This window comes from Poecilia reticulata, chromosome 22, assembly GCF_904066995.2.
Source record: "Poecilia reticulata chromosome 22, P_reticulata-male-v2, whole genome shotgun sequence".
Taxonomy (NCBI): Eukaryota; Metazoa; Chordata; class Actinopteri; order Cyprinodontiformes; family Poeciliidae; genus Poecilia; species Poecilia reticulata.
In genome coordinates, this window is record NC_088851.1 from 17,421,504 (window position 1) to 17,441,802 (window position 20,299).

General features: G+C 39.5%; 1 protein-coding gene across 4 annotated transcripts; it reads left to right on the plus strand.

Moving 5' to 3' along the window:
• Window positions 1–20,299, plus strand: ccdc9b (coiled-coil domain containing 9B). Of its 4 annotated transcripts, none has more exons than XM_008399471.3 (15): window positions 637–1,292; window positions 1,368–1,476; window positions 2,436–2,543; window positions 3,664–3,768; window positions 3,854–4,009; window positions 5,319–5,492; window positions 9,212–9,274; window positions 10,520–10,698; window positions 11,941–11,990; window positions 12,089–12,130; window positions 12,968–13,064; window positions 14,864–14,897; window positions 14,994–15,540; window positions 16,312–16,394; window positions 16,745–20,299. In XM_008399471.3, exons 3-15 carry the CDS (start codon window positions 2,448–2,450, stop codon window positions 16,769–16,771), a joined length of 1,653 nt encoding a protein of 550 aa, XP_008397693.2. In that variant the 5' UTR covers window positions 637–1,292; window positions 1,368–1,476; window positions 2,436–2,447; the 3' UTR covers window positions 16,772–20,299. The 4 variants fall into 4 exon arrangements, with proteins under 4 accessions (XP_008397691.2, XP_008397693.2, XP_008397694.2 ...); XM_008399472.3 differs by having other exon boundaries at window positions 1,418–1,476; XM_008399469.3 differs by lacking the exons at window positions 637–1,292; window positions 1,368–1,476 and adding an exon at window positions 1–567.

A 20,299-nucleotide genomic window follows, 5' to 3' on the forward strand; every position in this document is an offset into this window, starting at 1 on the left:
GACACCAAACAGTAACAATGTTAAGATCTCCGGATTGTTATCGTCTTTAAGAACAGTAACTATAACATAATTGTTCCTTTTTTTGTTAGATTCAAAAGTTATTTTGCTATCAGTGAACCTACAGCACATTTTTCTAAATATATGTCACAGAACTGACCTCTAAAAAAACACACACATAATCAGCCAGGAGAAGACTATATGCTAAAAGAAAACTCATGCCTGAAGTGCATCTGTGTGGGCAGAGTCACAGGATGTAAGCAGCATGCTAGGTAAGTGAGGAGGGGAAAGAGCAAGTGTTTTTAAAGAGGGGAGAGTGGGAGCGACAGAGCACAGAAGTGGGAGGGTGGGAGATTTGGAGAGTCGGAGAGAGAGGGTGGACAAGCGGGTGGGTGCTGTAAAATCCGTTAACGGGGGAGCTCTGTGCATTTGTTAGACATCTTGGCTGCCTGCCCAACTTGGCTCATTGTAAGCGAGGCATGATCGTGAACGGGAGGCAGCCCTCTCTGCTGCCTCGGCTGCCCCGCTCCCGGACCCAGCCCGGCTCCCACCGCTGACATGGAAAGACCTGTGAGTATCTTCTTTCTGCTTCCCTTCTCTCCTCTCTCTGGTGTTGGGTTCCCGCCCCTCACCCCCAGTCGTCCCTGCTCTGCCTCTGTCGCAGATTTAGCTCTGGCTACATGCATCTCTTCAGTCCTCTCTCTGGCTCATTCTTTCTCTCCTGCTGCCGCTCCTGTGGGAAGCAGGAACGCTGGGTAGGAGGAAAGCCTTGGCAGCTTTTTCCCTGCAGGCCCCTTCTCCTCCTCTGCTGCCCTCTTGCCTGTGCATGGGTGCCGTCCGACCGACAACACCATCTCTGTGTATTCTTTGTGTGTGAACGTTAGCTGTACTGGTGCACTGTTTTCACACTTAGCCCAGCCCAGTGGCTTAACATCCCCAAACAGAGTCTCCTCCTTGCATTGATTTTGCTGAAACCTGTGTTCGTCATTGGACTCGCTGAGATTTCACAGTCGGTTCTCTGTTGCGCCTATTCTTGGTGGTATGTCCTCATGGTCTGTTGTGTTTGGATACCCTGACAACTGCAGACAGTGAGGTAACCACTTTCCGGGCCTGTCGTCTCTTTCGGCAGAGTGAGTCCAAACTTTACCCATGCTCAGACTCCATCATAGATCTATGGTTAATAGTTCAGTAGGAGCCCTGATCTTCAAAAAGTCTTCTCCTGGAAAAGCCTTTACTTTGCAGGTTAAGCAGCAACAAGGATGCAAATGATGGTGGTCTTTGTGCACTTGTTCGCTGTGAGTCATCTCTCTTCGTACTCGTTATATCACGTGGAAACAACCTTGACTTTTGTGTTGTCATTGGTGCAACAGTGGAGGATGACTGACTCACTGTAGCATATCACCTCCTCAAAACCCCTCAGGGCAACTAAAACACAAGTGGAGAACACAAGACTTCAATGTTGAAGATGTTTTGTTACAGGTAAGACTGTTCTGTGTTTCAGGAACTGTAACTGCTTAAGTTCTTCTGACAGAAAGCTATTTGTCTAAAATGATTTGCCTTGCAACCAAGGTACAACAAATTCACAATTAAAAATTGCCAAAGTATATCCAAATGCCTACAGTTTTTCTTTCTCTGCTGTGGCACACATATCAGTTTTTCCCAAACTCGACAGATCCATCAAACTTGGAACCTGCAACTGGGCTCCATTTTCCTCAATCTGGACAAACCAGATTGTAGAGGGAATATTAAATTACAGGAGGCCAAAGGACGTGAGATCACTGAGTCACAGATATTTGATGCTGTGCAACAATTGGGCTGCCTTGACTTAACAACAATCGTCCAGTTGATATCGGCGGCATTGCTGCAGAGATAAAGCTGCTGCTCCATGAGTTCACATTTGAGTTTTTAGCCCTGGGCCTCATGTGCTGTGGTAAGGCGTGCCCTGCTGACTTCACCGGGATGTTTAGGATGCTCTGCATATGTGTAACTGAGCTTCCTAATGAATGCTCCATCTGTGGTGGCTGTGAGGTTGTGTTTGGGCTGTGTGCTGTTGCTCAGACACAGATGTCTCTCAATGATGAGCATTTTGGTTTACCCTCTCTTAATGAACAAAACAATATTAAGGTTTCACATGACTGCTTGCAGCCTGAGCCTTTCAGTTTTCCATATTTTCCATGTGATCTTTATGATTTCTTTCCTAAAAAATGAACTCGAAATGTTATTCTTTTAAACATTAAATCATTATTTTCTTTTTTTTTTTAAACAATGTCAGCTATTTCTGTTTATAAATTTGATTTTTTTTCATGTGTGAAGATGAGGAGTTACTTAGGCATATAGCCTAAGTAAAAAAAAAAGAATAGTCTTTTTTATGTGACTCTCAGAGATAAGGTTAAAATCTGAAACCTACAATTGATTAATGTCTCAATGTGTCTAACCAGACCACCAGCAACATGATGCCCAAAAGGGATCAGGAACGAGATCTGGAGCTGGACAAGAAGATTGAGGCTCTCCGCAGGAAGAACGAAGCGCTCATGAAGAGGTACAAGGTGAGGAAGAGCTGCTTGCCTCTTTATGTCAGAGTCAGAGCATCCAGCTGAATTTCTAGTCTTTCTTTAAAGCAATACATACTATTATTTTTATACAGCTTTTTCTTTCAATAGATTTCACAATATTGTTTTATTTATTTACATGATCGGAATTAAAAAAACGTCTATCTTGTGCTCACAAAGTGAAACTTTATGGAGTAATGTATCTAATTCAAAAAGGAATTCAAAAGAACCACTGTATAAGAGCTGTAGCATGAACCCCCCCACCCCCCAATTTCAAAGCACTTATTGCAAAATCAAGTTGACCTTCAATTTGTTACTATGGTACAAGACAGCTTACTACAAAAAGTGTGAAATAAAAAAATGCAGTACCAGGAACGTTGAATAATTTCATTCCCTACGTTCTGCTCCTGTTCTGACCAGCATTGTTATTCTAAGTAGCACAGACATGTGTCAACACATTCTTTGCAACACATGTGTGAATTTGTTGAAAAATGGAAGGATGCAGACATTATGTTGCAAAGAATTGCCTACTTTATAAAACCTAAACATGTAGTCTGTGCAATATGAATCGTACCGTTATTGATTTCTAAGAACCTCCTCGAAAAATGAGACGGTGTAATGAATAAATCTTAGCGTGTCGGAGAGTTCTTGAGTCAAAGCCCAGATTATGATCTCATCGCAATGCTGTGGGGTGGCTTGAAACAGGTTTTACATTCAAGAAACTCCCGAAACATCTCACAGCTGAGAGTGAGAGGTATGAAAAACTTCACTGGCGATGTAGGGGGTTGTCGGATGACTACAAGAGTCCAACTGAAGTCATTTCAGCCAAAAGAAATAACACTAGCTACTTAGGAGTAAGGTGTCCCAACTCCTGACAGCTTTTTGCTTAATGAGTAAAACAATGACTATATTTGCTGTTTTTAGTGGAATTAAAACACTTTTCTTATTCAGCAATAAATTAAAAGCAGATTAAGATTATGTAAACATTTTAAACACCAAGGAGTGAAATAAGTATTTAACAAAAATGGGACAATGAGAATGTGTTATTATGCTTCATGCTCTCAATGTTTAAAGGTTTTATGTCTCTTAAATATGACCGTATCTTTTTCTCTTTAAGGAGGTGGAAGAGGACAGGAGAAAGGCAGAAGAGGAGGGAATGGCGCTGCAGAGCCGAAAAGGAAAAGCTGATGACCTCACCATCACAATCAGCAAGTCCACAGATGTGTGTATCCTGCATAGCTCTTTCTTCAGAGTATGCTGTTAAAAAAAACAACTTCATGAGCTGTTCATTTTTGTTTGGGGGGCAGGAGAGTCGCGTGGTGGTAACAAAGCCTTTTGGGAGTGGGTCTCCGACTGGGACAGGACAGCAGGAGGGTGGGGCTGACAGGGTGGGAGAAGGATCCACTCAGGGGACTGGGCGAGGCTCCAGGAAGCAGCTGATGGTCACAATGGATGGAAAAAAGGTAAAGTCGCTTTGGTACACGTATAAGGAAGCTTCCAAATTTCGAAATAGCTTGGACTAAATAATTACTGACAGACCCACTTTATTTTATTTTGTAATTAATACTAATAATAATATTAAATGCAACCTCACTAGTGCTGGACTTTTAAGAAGTCCAGCACTTTCTTAAAAGGATTCTATCCTCTACAATAAAAAAGACTGGACTAATATTTATTTTGAATAATTTTGCCTTCGTTATGTTCATAGATATATTTTAGTTACTGTTCACCTTGTTGTAAACTTATGATTATGCATCTAAAGTATCAGCTATGCAGTTTGATGATATGAGAGAGGCATTGATCACCCGATAGCAAAACAATAGAAAAGGAGTATCAATTCTGAAAAAGACGGCAAGGAAGCCTTCCAACCTAAAAGACTTGAATGTCGTCATCAAATATAAATTGTGAAAAATAACTGAAAACATGCAAAATAAAGCACTTTTTGAAATAAATACTCGTACATTGTTTGATTATGCGGTATTTTCAGAGGTGTTTTGTCTAATTTATTTTCTTCAAAAAACCCTTAATGGTTCAATTGAAATAATTTTACCTACAAATATTAAAATGTTTTGGTTTTAAAACGGCAAAGAATTATTACATTTCACAGCAATGTAAGAAAACACACTTCGTTGCATAAAGCCAGGTCAGTTGAGTTATTTTCTGTTGTAGAAAAAGAAGGAAAATAAATTGATCACCAAAGTCAGTCGAACAACAAATATCATGTTCCCTTGCGGTTGTATCCTTTGCTCCATTGTAGTCATTGTATAGAAGTTTGTTGTAGATTTAGCTTAAAAACTGAAAAAGCTAACGCTAAAGGTAGCATTTCTTACTGCCTATATAGTTGAAAATATTACTTATTTTTATATGATTTTTTTAAATTAAGAAAAAAAAACTACATGGGACTTCAGAGCTGTAAGTTACAGACTTCTGGTTAAAAATGACTAAAAATTGTGACTGGGTAACTGAAGACAAATGTAAAATTTTAATGTTATTTTTCCATATTTCAACTGAAAGATCTGCATCTGATAAACTGGAGTCAAGCAGTCTGACTTCATGGCACCAGAAATCCCAAAGTCTGCCAAATATTGCATCCAAGCAATGTTGCATATTTCACTGACAATATAGATTCTGTGATGCACTGTGCAGCTCTCCTAGAAACACTATTTTTACGGACACAATTTGCATTTGGCTCTTTGTTTTGCAAGTCAGACTCTTATGTTGCTGCAAAGCACATTAGATGTGATACTCTGACATTATAAAGTGTCTCCTCAGGGCAAAAGGGTGGTGAGTGAGAGGCCAGAGAAGCAACCGGGCCCCACAGATGTCAAGAGCCCCTTGGATGAAGGACAGACGAGGCAAGTGGAGTCAGCTGGGAGAGGAAAGCAGCCGTCTAAGACGACTAAGCAGGAATCATCATCATCATCAGCGGCAGCAGTAGCAGCAAAGGTCTGATTCAGACACACTGAGCTCTTCCGTCTGCCTTCTTTCGCACTTCTCCTCTTTGTTTATTCTCTCCTGCTGCACCCATGTGTTTTACATAGATGTCAGACATGTCTGCCCGCCCGTCCCCTCTAGTGACTGAGCACAATAAGGAGCAGACAGGAGGTGGGCTGAGGCTGTGACTTACTGCTGTGGGATTAGGAAAGAGGGGGCCTGCTGATGGAGCTGTTGCTCTGTAAAAACCCAGCTGGCTAATATAAACTTTGGTCTAAATATATTTTAAAACACTGAACACTTGTCTTTTAAGCTAATTTTGATTTGGAATTCTGAGAACTTTTTTTTTCTCTCCCTGATATGTTCTCTTTGTTGATTGTTGTTTAATATTTCTTTGTAACTTTCGAATATTTGAAATTCCATTATGTTATCTTATATGCAGATTTCACAGGATCCACAAAACTCCTTTTTTATTTTGGACTTTTAAAAACAGATGTTTGTACACATTGCGAAACACTCGTTTCCTGCTGCCTGACAGTAAATCAGATTAAACTTTTCATATTTTAAGTCAGTTAGGATAATTTAAATAATTTCTCTTTGCTAAATGCTACAGTAACGAGAGTTGTATTGAGAGATTACTTTTTGCTTTCTTCAGGGTCAAAAGTTTATTAATAACATTTATGTTGTCCTAAAGTCACGTGTTACTAATTTGGTGGGATGCTAAAGGTTACTGTCCCTAAAACCCTTTTATGCCCAAACTTTACCTTTCCATCTGCTTTCTTAACATATTGCTACAGTGTTTCCATGTAGGCTTGCATCTTTGCCCCTTTTTCTTTTAAATGTAACTACGGTTGTCATAAACACTTCAATTTTAGTTTCATCTGAGCAAAGGAGATCTTCGTTCCAGAATGCATTTTCAAATTGTAATCTGGATTTTTATGTTTTTTTTTCTTTTTTTTTCCTGTGTTCACTTTGAACATGTAGCCAAGGAAGAAACAGATTTCCTGAGATCTTGAAGGACTTTCCATGGTGTCACACTAGCAGGTGCCTAAAACTACACCCACAGATGTGGCTCCAATTAATTAAGATGATCTTTATTAATCTAAAGGATAGTAGGGTATGTAAAGTTCTGAGTTTGAGAGTGAGATTCTGTCTGTCATTATTCTGGCACTTAGCAAATATTTATGAATCATAACTGACCTAGAACTAAAAAGGTTTAGTTTGATTGTTCCAGTATCTTTTTATTAAGTGTATGTAAATTTTTTTGTAGCTCCAGTTCATGCTGCACTGTGCTTGTGATCCCATGCTTAACCCAGATATTACCCTGCGCACATGAGGTACCCCCCGGCTGGGCTTTGAAATGCCACCCTTTCGCTGAACTCAGTCCCCCCGGGTATGCAGAAACTCTTGGAGCAGCTGCTGTGTCTCAGTGTGAAGCACACTCTCACACTTAAAGGCTCTCAAACAAGCTGCTCAAGTCAATAAGCTTCAGAGCATGCAGATGATGCCTCACGACTGTACACATAAAGTTGGGGGTCTGTGGATATAAAAGCAAAGCTAATGGGAGTTTCTAAATTTGTACATGATTCTCTGGTTAGCTGATGCAGAGTGCTGCTCCCCGATCGTTCTGAGTTAATGTGGTCTAAAAGCCACGGAATGAAATCAGTGTTTAGTTGCCTTTGTTCCAGGCCCACTAAATCTGTCTCCCTTATTTATCATGTGTGCTGAATCAGCACTTGAGCAGTAGCCAAAACCCCAGTTATCCGGCAGCTCCACAGTCCCTGCTTTCACATGGACATTGTTTACAATCCCGTTTCCATATTTTTCTGGACTTTCAGAAAAGTGGCCAAGAGATCCATGGTAATTTTGGAATTACCATGGAAAAAGACAACTAGTAGTAGCGCACACTACAAAGCTGGTTGAAAGGAAGACAAGAAGAAAGCTGTTGTTAAATAATACCCTAGAAAGTCCTGCTGGTTTTTACCTAAAACTTTCTAGAGGATGCAGCAAATTAATTTTGGTTCAAATGCTAAATTGCAGAGCCATTTTTGTAGATGTGTTAGAATTCAGAGCCATGTGAAATCTAACACTTCACATGGCTCTGAAAACAAAGTAAAAGCAAAGCTTGATGGTGACAGCAGCGTAATATCAGGATGCTTCTCTTCAGCAGGGACAGGAAGCTGCACAGGGTTGACTGCAGCTAAATGGACAACATAGGACAGGGATATCAGAAGAAAATCTGTTTGAGGCATCATTACATACAAAGACAAATCCCTTCATAATGTACATAGAAATAATCAACACTGAAATAAACCCAACATAAAGTATAGAGTTCAGGAATAATCGCTCCAAAAACTGAATACAGTCGAGCCACAAAAAAAGTCAGTCCAAAGGCCCATGGACTGCACTTAGGACACCCCTAATTTAGTCCCTTTGGAGTTAAGGTTGGAAGGTGTAAAACCAAAATGGCGTCATATTGTTTGAGGAACTTTATGAGGTCACCGCCCCTTAGCTGGAAGTGTGACTTCTTCAGAATTACAAAATGGCAATGGAGAAATATCTAGATGATCCTCATTGAAGTTGCACTGTAACAGGATAATCCTGATCATTTCTTGAAATTGTGTATTTATGCCACTGATCCTTCATCCAGGTTTCCTTAGTTTTCTCAATGTATGCTAAAAAAGATTTTAGTAGATAAACTCATGATACATTTTCAATTGATACAGCTCAACCCAACCATTAAAAAATATTTTCTAATGATTATGTACGGAAGTACGTATCTCACGGGTGATTCAGATTATATGCCTCACAGCCTCTTTGAGAAAAGAAACAGACTGAGGGCATGTGAAGAGTGGGAGAGAAACAAAAGGGGGTGAGGAGGGCAGAGGGGGCTCTTACCAACCGTCTGTCTGCTTCCAGTCTCCGTTTTTCTCCATGGACACTTTAAGTGCTCTGCGTTCCTCTGTCGCGATTGTTTCTCCATTCCCAGCACTCAGAAAGGCCCAATTTGATCTTATTAACATTCAACTGCCCTCTCACTCTAAAAAGGCTCATTATGCTGCCAAAGAGACGGACCCCTGGCAGGTTTCCGGGAAATAGCTGGCGAGAAACAGGAGAATGTGGGGTAACAGGGAAACAGAAGAAGAAGAAAAATGCAGGTCATCCAATGTGTTGAAATGTTTAATAGTATGTCTTTGCAGTTCTTGCATGTAAATAAGTGTAACTATAAACTTATTACTTTGTCAGATATTCAGAAATATACAAACTCTTGGGGCGCAACATGACTCAGTGTTGATGCCCCAGACTGTTTACTGCACTTTCCTCTTCTCTCTGTCCATGTCCACTAGAGCTAAAAAAAACTTGTAGAAAAAGAAATATAAAAAATATTTTTCTGTAGTGAGATGCAATTATTATTATTTTTTTTAACTAAAGATCAGGCAGGTTTTAATACCATCTCCCTACAAACTGCACTTTTCTGTGAAGACCCTTTTGCAGAGCAGGTATTTTCAGTCTTGATTCATTCGGTTGTTGCACTTTGAAACCACTGGAGGGCAGTGTGGGACTCTTAATCAGGATGAGTCACTGACCTACCTGGGTTTTATTTAGCTTTCTGGGGCAGCACCAGAGATGTGGTTCTTTGCAACAATGTTAAACTGCCTGACAACAAATTGCTGTGTCATCCTGGTGTTGTTCCGCTTACATTTTACCTTCCTGTCTCTGCTCACTGGCAGGAGGAGATTAAACAGGGGCCGATGAACGCTGAGGAGCAACATAAGGATACAGAGCAGCGGCAGGTAAACTAATGACAGGACAGACTCATACAAGAATAGTTATCGTCACTCCTTTTGGAAAACAGCACCCTCTCAGATTTGAGAAAAGCCATGAGAGAGTGCAAGTACACAGAAATGCAAATGCACATTTGCACACTACCCTCATCTGAGCTACAACACGTTGTTGAGAAGCTGCTGTCTTTTTTTTTTTTTTTTTTCCCTGTGTTTTCTAACCCATCGTCATGCATCCTACTGGCAAATCAGGAGCTGGATAATACAGGCTGGGGAGGCAGACTGAATACCATATGGTTGGTTACATTTTCATACCACTTTAGTTCTTTACCTTTTAGGATTTCATGTGATAGAACAACACAAAGCAGCTCGTAAATATGAAATGGAAGGAAAAGGTCCCATAAATATTACATTTTCAATGAAAAAGTATAACCACGCTGCAAACACTGCCAATAGTTAAATATCCAAGCAGTGAAAATGACTCAAATGACCCTCTGAGACTCTGGAGGAGCTGTAGAGATGTCAGCCTGTTGACATGGCAACTATTTGTTGTGTGGTCTTCAAACCAGGCTTTCATGGAAGAGCATCAAGGATCAAGCACTGGTCTCAGTTAGATTTAATTAACGGCTGGTGGCAGTCGGAGTCGACCTGTCTGAACATGAGAGAAAGACCTCCCATGTGGCCACAGAGCTTCTCTGAGGGCCGCAGATAAGGGAGGTGCAGAAACAATGGTAAACACAAGGATGAGCCTAGAAAACATGTTTACTCTTCTGCAATTGGTACAAACCGGGGTGGAAAATGTCGACAATGCTTACCAGCACTTGTCGTGTCTCTTTTGTTCACAGTTCTTTTTTTGGTTGCAGATTTCTTTGCAATGCAGATTTTTCCCTTAACTTTTCCATGTATCTCTGTAGAGTGCCATTTATTGTCCTGGTTTGCTCCAAGGCTTTATAACTTCACCGCACAACCTGTGTCTCCTTTGATGTATTAAAGTGCCTGCATCTGATCTACATTTAGCATGCAGTCCCTGGAGGAAGGAGGCCTGATTTTATTAAGTCTATGCTACCCATTTCTTTATTACTGTCCCTCTATGTTCAGAATAAGACCATAGGAGCATAAATATGCTAAAAATTAAAATTCTTTGCTGTTTCAACTTCACATTTTCTTGTTGCTGCTTCAATAAAATGCGTTTTTTTTGTTGTTTTTTTGTTTTGTTTTGTGCGTTAAAATACATTGACGTGTTTTGTGTCCAAGTAGGAGCCTGAGAGCACGCAGCCCAGCACAGACCTCAACATCCCAACATCAAGGGAGGAACAGGAGGAGTATCTACGGTGGAAGAAGGAACGTGAGCAGATTGACAGGGAGAGAGTGGCGCGCCACAAAAATGCAAAGGGGCAGTGGAGACGTGCGTGGGACATGGACAAAACCGAAAACATGTAAGAGCACGTAAGACCTGTTTATTTCTTGCTGAACCCTCTTAGCATGTCAAATATGGTGGGTCTTCTAACATCTTGGTTTATCGGTGTCCTTTGCTGATAGAGGCAACAACTTTTTTTATTTTTTTTATGAAAAATCTTGAACATTATATCAGTATTGTTGTAGCAAATGGAAGTTTACTTATGTTTATTAATTATTTTTGTATGGGGGACAAACAGCAATTCCTGCACACACTTATACATAAGAGCAGCTTAGAGAGATCAATTGACCTGGCAGCCATGTTTTTGGGCCATGAGAGGAGGTCAGTCTACCAGAGAGAACATGCAAACCCAGGACCTTCTTATTCCAGTGAGAGCTACCAACTGCGCAATGTAGCCCATACTTTAATTTATGTGTACCACAAATATTGGCAAACGTTATTTGACAATAACCTTTTTCAACAGGGCTGCCCTCACACGATCTTAAATCAGTCCATTTTGGGCGCTCTCTCTTGTTTCATCCCAACATGCATCCTCTAATGTCAGCAGCAAGTTTTAGTTAAAATTTGCTCCAAGAAAGAAAAATATATCCCTGTAACTTGATTTTTTCATTGTTGTTGAAATTGATATTAGATAACCCCATACATGAGAAATACACAGCATGCTGTCATTTTTTTTATTGCTTTTAAATCACTACTTGGTAAAAGACTAAAAGCTCTTCCAGACCAGATGGGAGGAAAAAAAACAACAAATGGCAGCATTCTTAATTTTATTAGATTATTCAGTAAAATCCTCCATTACTAAAGCTATTTGAAGTTCAAAAAAAGTCTCATCAATTGGTGAAATCACGCAGACAGAGCCTAAATGACTGGAAGCAGAAATGCAGCCCTTCGTTTTGAAATGTTTTGTTGGATTTCAAACAAGTCGAGGTGTAGTGCAGAGAGCAAATTACTGGTGCTGTTTAAGGAAGCATCAAAATGTAAAGAGACAAGGGAGGACCTGCTATTTTTAGCCGAGGATAAGCGTCGGAATAGTTTGCCTTATTTGGCAAAGCTTAAACAAGGCCCCCGGGCAAGAACACAGGCGGAAATGTGCTTTTTATCTGACGGTTGCAAACTGTTTGGATGTGACTCTTGGTATAACATTTTTAATGGGCTATCTAAAATGTTACAATTTAGTCCTATAATTCTGCGACTGACTAAAATATCAAAAAACTGAGATGGACCAATTTTCCCTCTGTCTAAATTGTGCCTCTCCCTCTAGGTTTTCAGACAAATCTCTTCCTGATAGAGACTGGGCAGCTTTGGCTAGAGGTATTAAGATGATTTCTGTAAAAAAAATAAGTGGATGAAAAGCTTTCACATAACGACACTATAATAAAAAGACACATTTTTGTTTTTAATGGTTCCAGGAGGACGGAATGCCAGAAGAGGTTCGAAGGCGAGTTCGAAAGGTATTTAGCCGTTGATTGCTTCGGAACGTTCATAAAGTATTCAGACCCCTTGGTTGCTTTCAGAGGTCACACAACAACCACAAACTTTTGATGTATTTTATTAAAATATTAGCAATAAATCAACATGAAGTGGAAAAAAAATTATACATGTTCTTCATCAAATATGAAAAATATACAGCTGGCAAGATTGTGCACGATGGGGATAGTTTTCTTCAGCAATCATAGGGAAATTGGCCAGAGTTGATGGTAAGATGGATGAAGCTAAAAATAGGCCAAACCTGGAGGAAGACCTGTTGGAGACAGCAAAGTATTTACAGTAAGTCTTGCTCAGAGATTCATTGACCCTGAACATACAGCTCTCTCATACAGAGCTACAACAGCGCGGTTTAGATCGAAGCTTATTCATGCATTTAATTAGCCTAGACTTGCATTTAATTAAGATCTTTTAGCAAGACTTCAAAATTCATTTCTGAAAATAAAAGATGCAATATTCAGTGCAAAGCTGGTAAACTCACCCCCCCCCCCCCCCCCCCCCAAAAAAAAAAAAAAACTAACAAACTTGCAGTCGCAGCAAAAGGTTGCCGGACAAAGTATTAACTCTGGGCGACAAAACTTTTCAGATTTATTGTGAATTATTAAAATTGAGAGCATTGTATCATGTCTTGTTCCCACTTCACAGTAAGTTAACACTTTGTGATCCTAATAAAATGAGGTTTATGGTTGTACCGTGAGGACATATTTAAAGGTTTAAGGAGTATGAATGTCTCTGCAAAGTCCTGTGTCTATGCCAAGACATGATGAATAAAAATTTACCTTTTCTGTACTCCTCTGTTTTAGGTCACGACAAGCGAGGCAAAGACAAGGCAGCTAAAAACGTGCTCGTGATGAGCAGCAAAGCAAAAGGCAAAGATCGATTAACTGGGAGGGCCAGGAGGTCAGTAACAAACAGAACATATAATCTGCATCGGGATTTCTCCAACTGCACCATCAGTTAATTGTCATGAGAGAAATAACTATGACTAATGAAATGCGTAAATAGGATGTGGGAAGGCCATTTTGTTTCCCTGAACTGTGCCCTTGTGTACAAATTTCGCCGAATGTCATGAGACTTGACTTAGATGTTGCGGCAGCTGATTAAATAACCCGAAAGGCCTTGTTTGCATCTGCTGCAGTCAGCTTGTCTCCTCCAGCTTGTGTGCGAGCACATTGTATCAGCACTGGGGAAAGAGCTGGTTTTACTTTAAACTCAGGAACTGGGCATGAAGGGAAGCAGTGCACACCTCATTCTTTGAATCTTTAATTATAAAACACCTTACATTTTTTTAAAAATCTTTATTCCACATAGAGCAAATGTAGTGCAGGGACAGATTAAGACACAGAGGTGTGTCCTGAGAGGTTCCAGCTGTTCTACTGACACAGTTTGCAGCACATTTCTGATCAATGCTCCCTCTTTCCGAGTCGGCAACGGAAGTACAGATTGCACCCTGCAGTCTCATCATCGCCACTAATGGATAATGGAGCGTTTGGTCGAGAATCAAATTACAAAGCACTTTGGATAAACAATGTTTTCTTTCAGAAAAACGATTAAATTAATCAACAAAAGTTTATACAGCTATGCCCTCATCAAGGTATAAAGACAGACATAATCTCCACTTGTAATTTAAAGTAGGAATGTGTGTGCTGCCAACAACAGCAGACTCGGTTTTAAAACTGCTGAACTTGTCCTTTAAGTCAATACTACGGCTTAAAATCCTTTTAAAGAGACGTAAAGTTTGGTATGACTATTCGGAAGATAAAATAATGCAGCATTCCCTCTGGTGTTGCTGTGCACTGCTTGTCAGATGGCTTAAAGAAAAGCTTCTACTTTTTTCTCTCATTCACAAAAAAGGTTATTTGCTTAACATTAATTATTATTTTTTTTTAAGTTGTTTTGATTTTGTGAGTCTGGATTTGGTCTTTCGGCCTATGGTCCATGTGGGAACCTACTAGAACTCATACTAAAGCTGTTATTTTAAACATTTTTCTAGAGTACACCCTTCATTAATAATCCAAAATGATCAAAATAGACATATTTTTATTTCTATATTATGGTATAGATGATAGGATTTGTGATTGTGCACAAATTCAGTTCATTAGCAGCAGGATGCAGAGAGATCTGATCTTCCTGTACCTGGGAAGGTACAGCTGTGTGAGGACTCTGCTGCCTGTGAGAGTGATGGGGAGTGGCAGGATTCGCTAATCACGGAGAAGTGCGAAAAGGGTTTCATAACTCTTCAAAAATCTTTAATAACTCCATAAAAAGTGCCTAGAGTTATTTACTTTTTGGGAGGAAAACAAAAGTTGCTAAAGGGTATGAAAAGTAACAAAATTTAGCAACAAATTTGCTAAGTTGGCAACATTTAGCATACTGGTTGCTATATCTGTGGACAGGGAATTCAGAGAAGGTGCCATATGATCAATTGACAAGCAGAATTTAAATCTGGACTATGACGGGCATTACATTTGTAAGCATACTGAAATTGTGATGTTAGTTCTGAATCAAGTTACATGCAGTTCTGTCCTAAGGATCCGACTGATATTTTGGACCCTGAGCCAAAGCTTAAGAAAAAAGATAAATGTTTGCAAACTCGGAAATTTCTCCCTATATGTCAGCTTTTAGATATTTTGAGGTAACGAAGCAGCCTCTGCATTTCAGCTAAAAGAAAAATTCTGAAATACGTTCATGTTTTTCAGATGGCAGGATAATGACGATGGAGAGAATACACAGGTCAGAAATGAAATTTAGCAGAAAACAAACATAAACTGCACAGATTGCAAAGAAAATAGCCAATAAACACTTTGTTCTTTTTATTTCATCTTCCAGACTGCTGAAACAACACTGGAGGAATTCCTTGAAGAACTCGATGCTCTAACAGATGCTAATGAAGGGAATCTGAAAGATCAAGACTCAAAAGCAAAGCCAGATCCCTTAAGTGCACCTGAAGATTCTGATAGCTTGAAAGAGGATAAAGTTACTCAGAGGAAAGCAGCAACCTCATCCCCTCGAGGACTAGAGAAGAAAGTACGTTTCTCAGAGGAACTCATCCAGAGGGCACCCGCTAAGCAAACTACGACCTCTTTACATTCTGCAGCTCCAGAATCTAAAGGCTCTCTGAAACCCTCCTCACCAAAACACAGTGAGGTGCAGAGGCCAGAGCAGGATGATAGTAGTTCCCAGGATAAAGGAGGGGGTCTTCCTTCTCCTCCTGTTGCCCAGCAGCCGGCATCTAAAACTGAAAACGTTACAAAAGACACCAGCAGCCCTGAAGTTTCCAGCATTACTTCTGGTGAAAAAACCAGCACCTCTCCACATGAGAGCCCCGTCCAGCCTGTAGAGGTGTCCAAGTGCAACAGCAGCAGTACGAACACAGGTAACCGCTTTGATGGCAAATTCTAACCGGCGTCAGAATTACACAAATGTTCTAGACCTTAAATCTCTGGAGAATTTTTTAAAATTATTCTTTATTTTTACAAACCCCAGAAATTAGTCTGTTTTTAGCCCTATTTACTCTGACATATTTACATAACATTTTGTGCAACTAACCGGCGTCAGAACTAACTTAAGTCATAAACAGATTTCACATGTTAGTATTCAGTGTGAAATTAGTAAACTCAAACAATTTGCTACTTGTAAAACAGTATCCCACGTTTTAAGCATCTCATTGAACTCTGTTCAATCTGCTGCCGCCTGAAAATAAAAAGAATATACCAAACCTACCAACACATCTCCAAGAGGACAACACTAACCCTCTGTTGGAGCTACAATGGAATGGTTTCAAATCAAATTACTTATAGTCAATTCTTAGAATGGCCCAGTCAAAGTCCAGTGTGGGACAAGGATTAAAATTTGCTGTTCATAGAAACTCTCAATCCAGTCTGACTGAGAGTTCATGTATTTTCCAAAAAAACAACAACAAAAAACAAACAGCAAAGAGATTTGCAAAGCTGGTGGAGACTTACAGCTGTGGTTGCAATGACAGCTGGATCCAGACAGCAGCATCTGGGGGTTGCTAAATACAAATAAACACCTCTCTGACTTGTATGCTACAATTATGTGCTACTTTGAATTGGTGTATCACATAAAACCTAAAGCACCGTTTAAAGACTGAATGTTCACTTTTTTTTTTTGTTTTCTGTCACAGAAGAAGTGATAGACTCCACTCTGTCTGTCCTGAGAATAGATTCAGGAGAGTCACACCCAGCACACTCCACCAGCAATGACAAGGTCAGTACCAGGGACAGAAAGAAGGATGGGGGGATCATGTAATAGATGTGTAAATGGACTGATGGGAGGATGGAGGTATAAATGGATGAGGAGTTAGATGGATGAAGAGCGATGTGCAATATATCCGCACTGCAGCTTTGATCCCAGTATAGTCACCACCCCTGAGGGCCTGGTGGAGTGCAGATAATACCTCTTCATCTCATCATCCACTCGGACATGCACAAAAACCTCCCACTCTTATCATTCACATAGAGAAGTGGTGCATTTGAGTTACATAAATTGTGAACTTAGAAAAAAAAAGAAAAAAGGATTTAGTCATTAATTTGTGTGCATGTTTTCTCTTTTTGCAGGCGAGAGAGCACGGGAAGGTTGTTTGACATTTTTGGAGCATCAATCCTGAAACCAAATTGCTGCGTTTTGGATGCTTTTTTGCTTCAGTGGCCTCCAAGCTAAAAACCAACCTTTCATTTCGCAGCGGCGAGACCCTCCTACTGAATCTAATTTCTGACACCAGATTAAGAAGTGTTATTGAGCATTTCAAATATTTTTTACATCTAAGCACTTTATGAGTATACAGGACTGTTTACTGAGACATTCTTCAGTATGTTAGTAAGCTGCTTGAGTGCAATATCTTTAAATGTTTACATTTATAGGAAGAGTTAAAGGTACATATCTGGAGGCTAGCTAGTCAGTTTAACTTAGGTAGTCTTTGACAGTAAATTAAGCCACAGTGAAATAATAGTGCCTGATTTAGCCTTGGGAATTATTTTGACTAAAATATTATTTAACTTCAGACACATAACAAAGTCTTAATTTCTACGTTCAGTAACTGATTGGATGTTATTTGTTGGCTCCTTTCAGAACAAAACCTGCAACTCTCAGTGCATCTGCAAAGTGACCTGGATTTACAGTTTTCTGATAAGAATGTTTCACCAAGAAAACTTAAAAATGGGACTTGCTGGTTATCAGAAAAAGGTTTCTTTTGTGCTAGCTTGAGATTTCTAGCCTAGGGCAATTGTAAAAAACAAACAAACAAACAAAAAAAACAGGATTACCAAACTCTGACTCTCCCAACATGGCAGCTTTATAGGAACAGCTATGCTCTTGAAATGAGGTCCTAGTAAAAGGTTGTAAGCAGTTAATGTTAGGCTACCTAGCATGGCACTGAGCATCTTCATTTGGCATAAATCTAGATGAGGCAGTCCAGGAGACCGAAGGTAACGGCTAGTTCAAGAGGTAGCCAGTAGCGGCTCCTAATAAAGGCTTTTTGGAAGTTGCCCAGGGCAGGATTTGCAAAATAACAGTGATTTATCTGTCGCCCCATGTTCACTGTTGAGAAACTGAAGAGTATTTTATGTGTCTAAAGCAAAGCTTTTTTTCACACCCCAAATTTTACTGATTCTAATGAGAGTGGCGAACCCCACAGCCTACTTCCACTTGTGTTTTATGTTTAAGTGGCAATGTCAGGACTATATGTCAATGAACATTTGAAATGTTTGCATTGGATGATTTATTTTTTTCATAAAGAAAGCCAAGCAGTTATTTTTATTGGAAACGGAAGTAGGAAATGGATGAATATGTAAAGTAACTGAGAGAAGCTGTCTAATATAAAAGTAATGGAGTGTATAAATCAATTAAATAGCATGCAGACTTGGAATCCTCCGAAACATTGCTAAAAACTAAATGATGCAAAATGTATAATGTATAATACGAAAAGAAATTACAGGCTCATTCAGTTTCATTAGACTGGACAGAACATTTTGATTTTGTGTTTTATTTTTCTTCTTGACATCTTTTGGACTGGCCCAGTGTCTAAAGCTCTGGGAGCCTACTGCTTCCAGGGTAGAAGACCTCAGCTGACCTGTAGCCATGTCCATTTTCATAGCCAGTAAGAAAAATGAGGCATATTATCGTCTTCTTCACCTTGTTTAAACTCAGAAAGAACGAGGAGAATGAAATGCAAACCAAACGGTAGAAAAGACTCTGAGGGTGGAGCTGATTTCCCATTCAAGGTCTCACACATGTACTCTGCTTGGCTTGAATTGCTATAGAATACAATTATCCAATTACTGCAGGAGTCCAGGAAACACATTTTCATTGTAATTAGAAGAGAGACATAAAAAGCATGTGCAATGTTAAAAGATAAGACATCCAAAGCAAACGATCAAAGCTCTGAAATTTGTATCAGCATAAATTGCTTAGAAGGTTTTGAGACTGGAGTTTTGTAAATATGTCACATGTCTTCTTTTTGTTTTCAGCCTCTAAGTCCAACTAACCTCCATTTATACTGAATGAAGATGCTAAGATAATTATCTACTGCCAGTAAGATTTTAACTGCTCATAACATTTTAAGGGAGCCACACTTTAAAAATATCAAAGAGTCCCTTTAAATGCATGTTTTAGTCTTGGTGTAATAAAACTGAGGCATCGTACCGTAAGTGCATTTTTTTTTTTTTTTTTTGCTAATTAGTTTTTTCAGCAAATGGGGATGAAACTGTTTTTGAATGGTTTATTACAACCTTCTCTCCAACTTTACACCAAATATGGTATTATTACAATAATATTTTCCCTTATAGAGTGAAGGATTTGCTACTCTGACTGTGTTGCAGGTATTTCATTAACACTTTGCAAAACATAGGCCTGGTTAAGCAATTAGCTATAAACATAAAAAGAAACCCAGGTGTTACGCAATTTTACAAATCAATCTCAATAATTAAGTGAGATTTATAATACAGCATATGCCTGGCCATAATTCTGACCTAAATGAAACTGACTTTGGTCATTAAAACACATCTGTTTTTGATATATTTACTAAAACAGTTTCTTTTAAAGTCATAATCATGATACAATCGGATCAAATAACTTCTGACCCCTTTTTCTTGACTTGAGGTCTTGTGTGACAAACTTACTTCAGTCAGAGCACCGCGGTTCTGCAGACACACCACTTTAATATCGTTCCGCCATTTATTCTTTATTATAACTTTTATGGAAAGCTCACATTTTTCAGAAAGCTGATCTCAATGAAGAAATGACCCAGTTCTTGTGCCTTGCTCTTTGGATTCTTCAGAGACTGAAGGTGTATTTTAAATTCATGGTTTGTATCATAACTATCACATGCAGCTGCAGTTATTTTATTTATTTGCCTTATGTGCAGACATCCGAATGTTCCTTGCGAATCAAAAAAAAAAGAAAAACGCTGTCTCCCTGTGACCAGCGTGTGCTTTTGTGTTTATTGCCTGTCAGCTGTGTTATTTTTGGTATCACATGATAAGAAGCCTTACAAGAACACTGTCCTCAGAAATGTTTGTGGCTTCCATCAGAGCTGCAGTATAGTAAACAGTTATATAACCCTGAGTGGAGAACGCAGCGGACATGCTTTGTGAGGCTGGGAGACTATCAGCTTTGGATGAAGTTACATAAAAAAAACAACTAATAATCTGGAATCTGTTGTAACACCAAGATGGATTCAATCCGTTCACGAGGACACGACAGGAGGCCTTAATTTTCGTACTGAGAAGATGGTACATTTCTTGCAAAGGAGCATCTGTTTGAAAAACAGGCGACCTTTGATGCCTTTAAAACTCCCTGTGGGATTCAGTGTAAAAAGACGTTTAGGGCGTACGATCCTAGAGTAGTTAGGTGTTACATGTCCTTGTTAGGTACTTTCAAGGTATTACTTCATGAAGTGACTAATGTAGGAGGTTATTATTCACCTTGTGTGTGCAACGCTGCCCTTTTAAGTTTTCACATGCAAAAGTAAAATGGTTGTATGTGACTATTTTTAAGCGTATGAGTTGTTGCCACAGCTTTTTGCATTGTGAATCCATGTGGGACAGGCCTTCATGTACCGTAGGGCAAACCTAAGAAGTCATAACATCAATAAAGTTTGTTTCTGTATGTCAAAA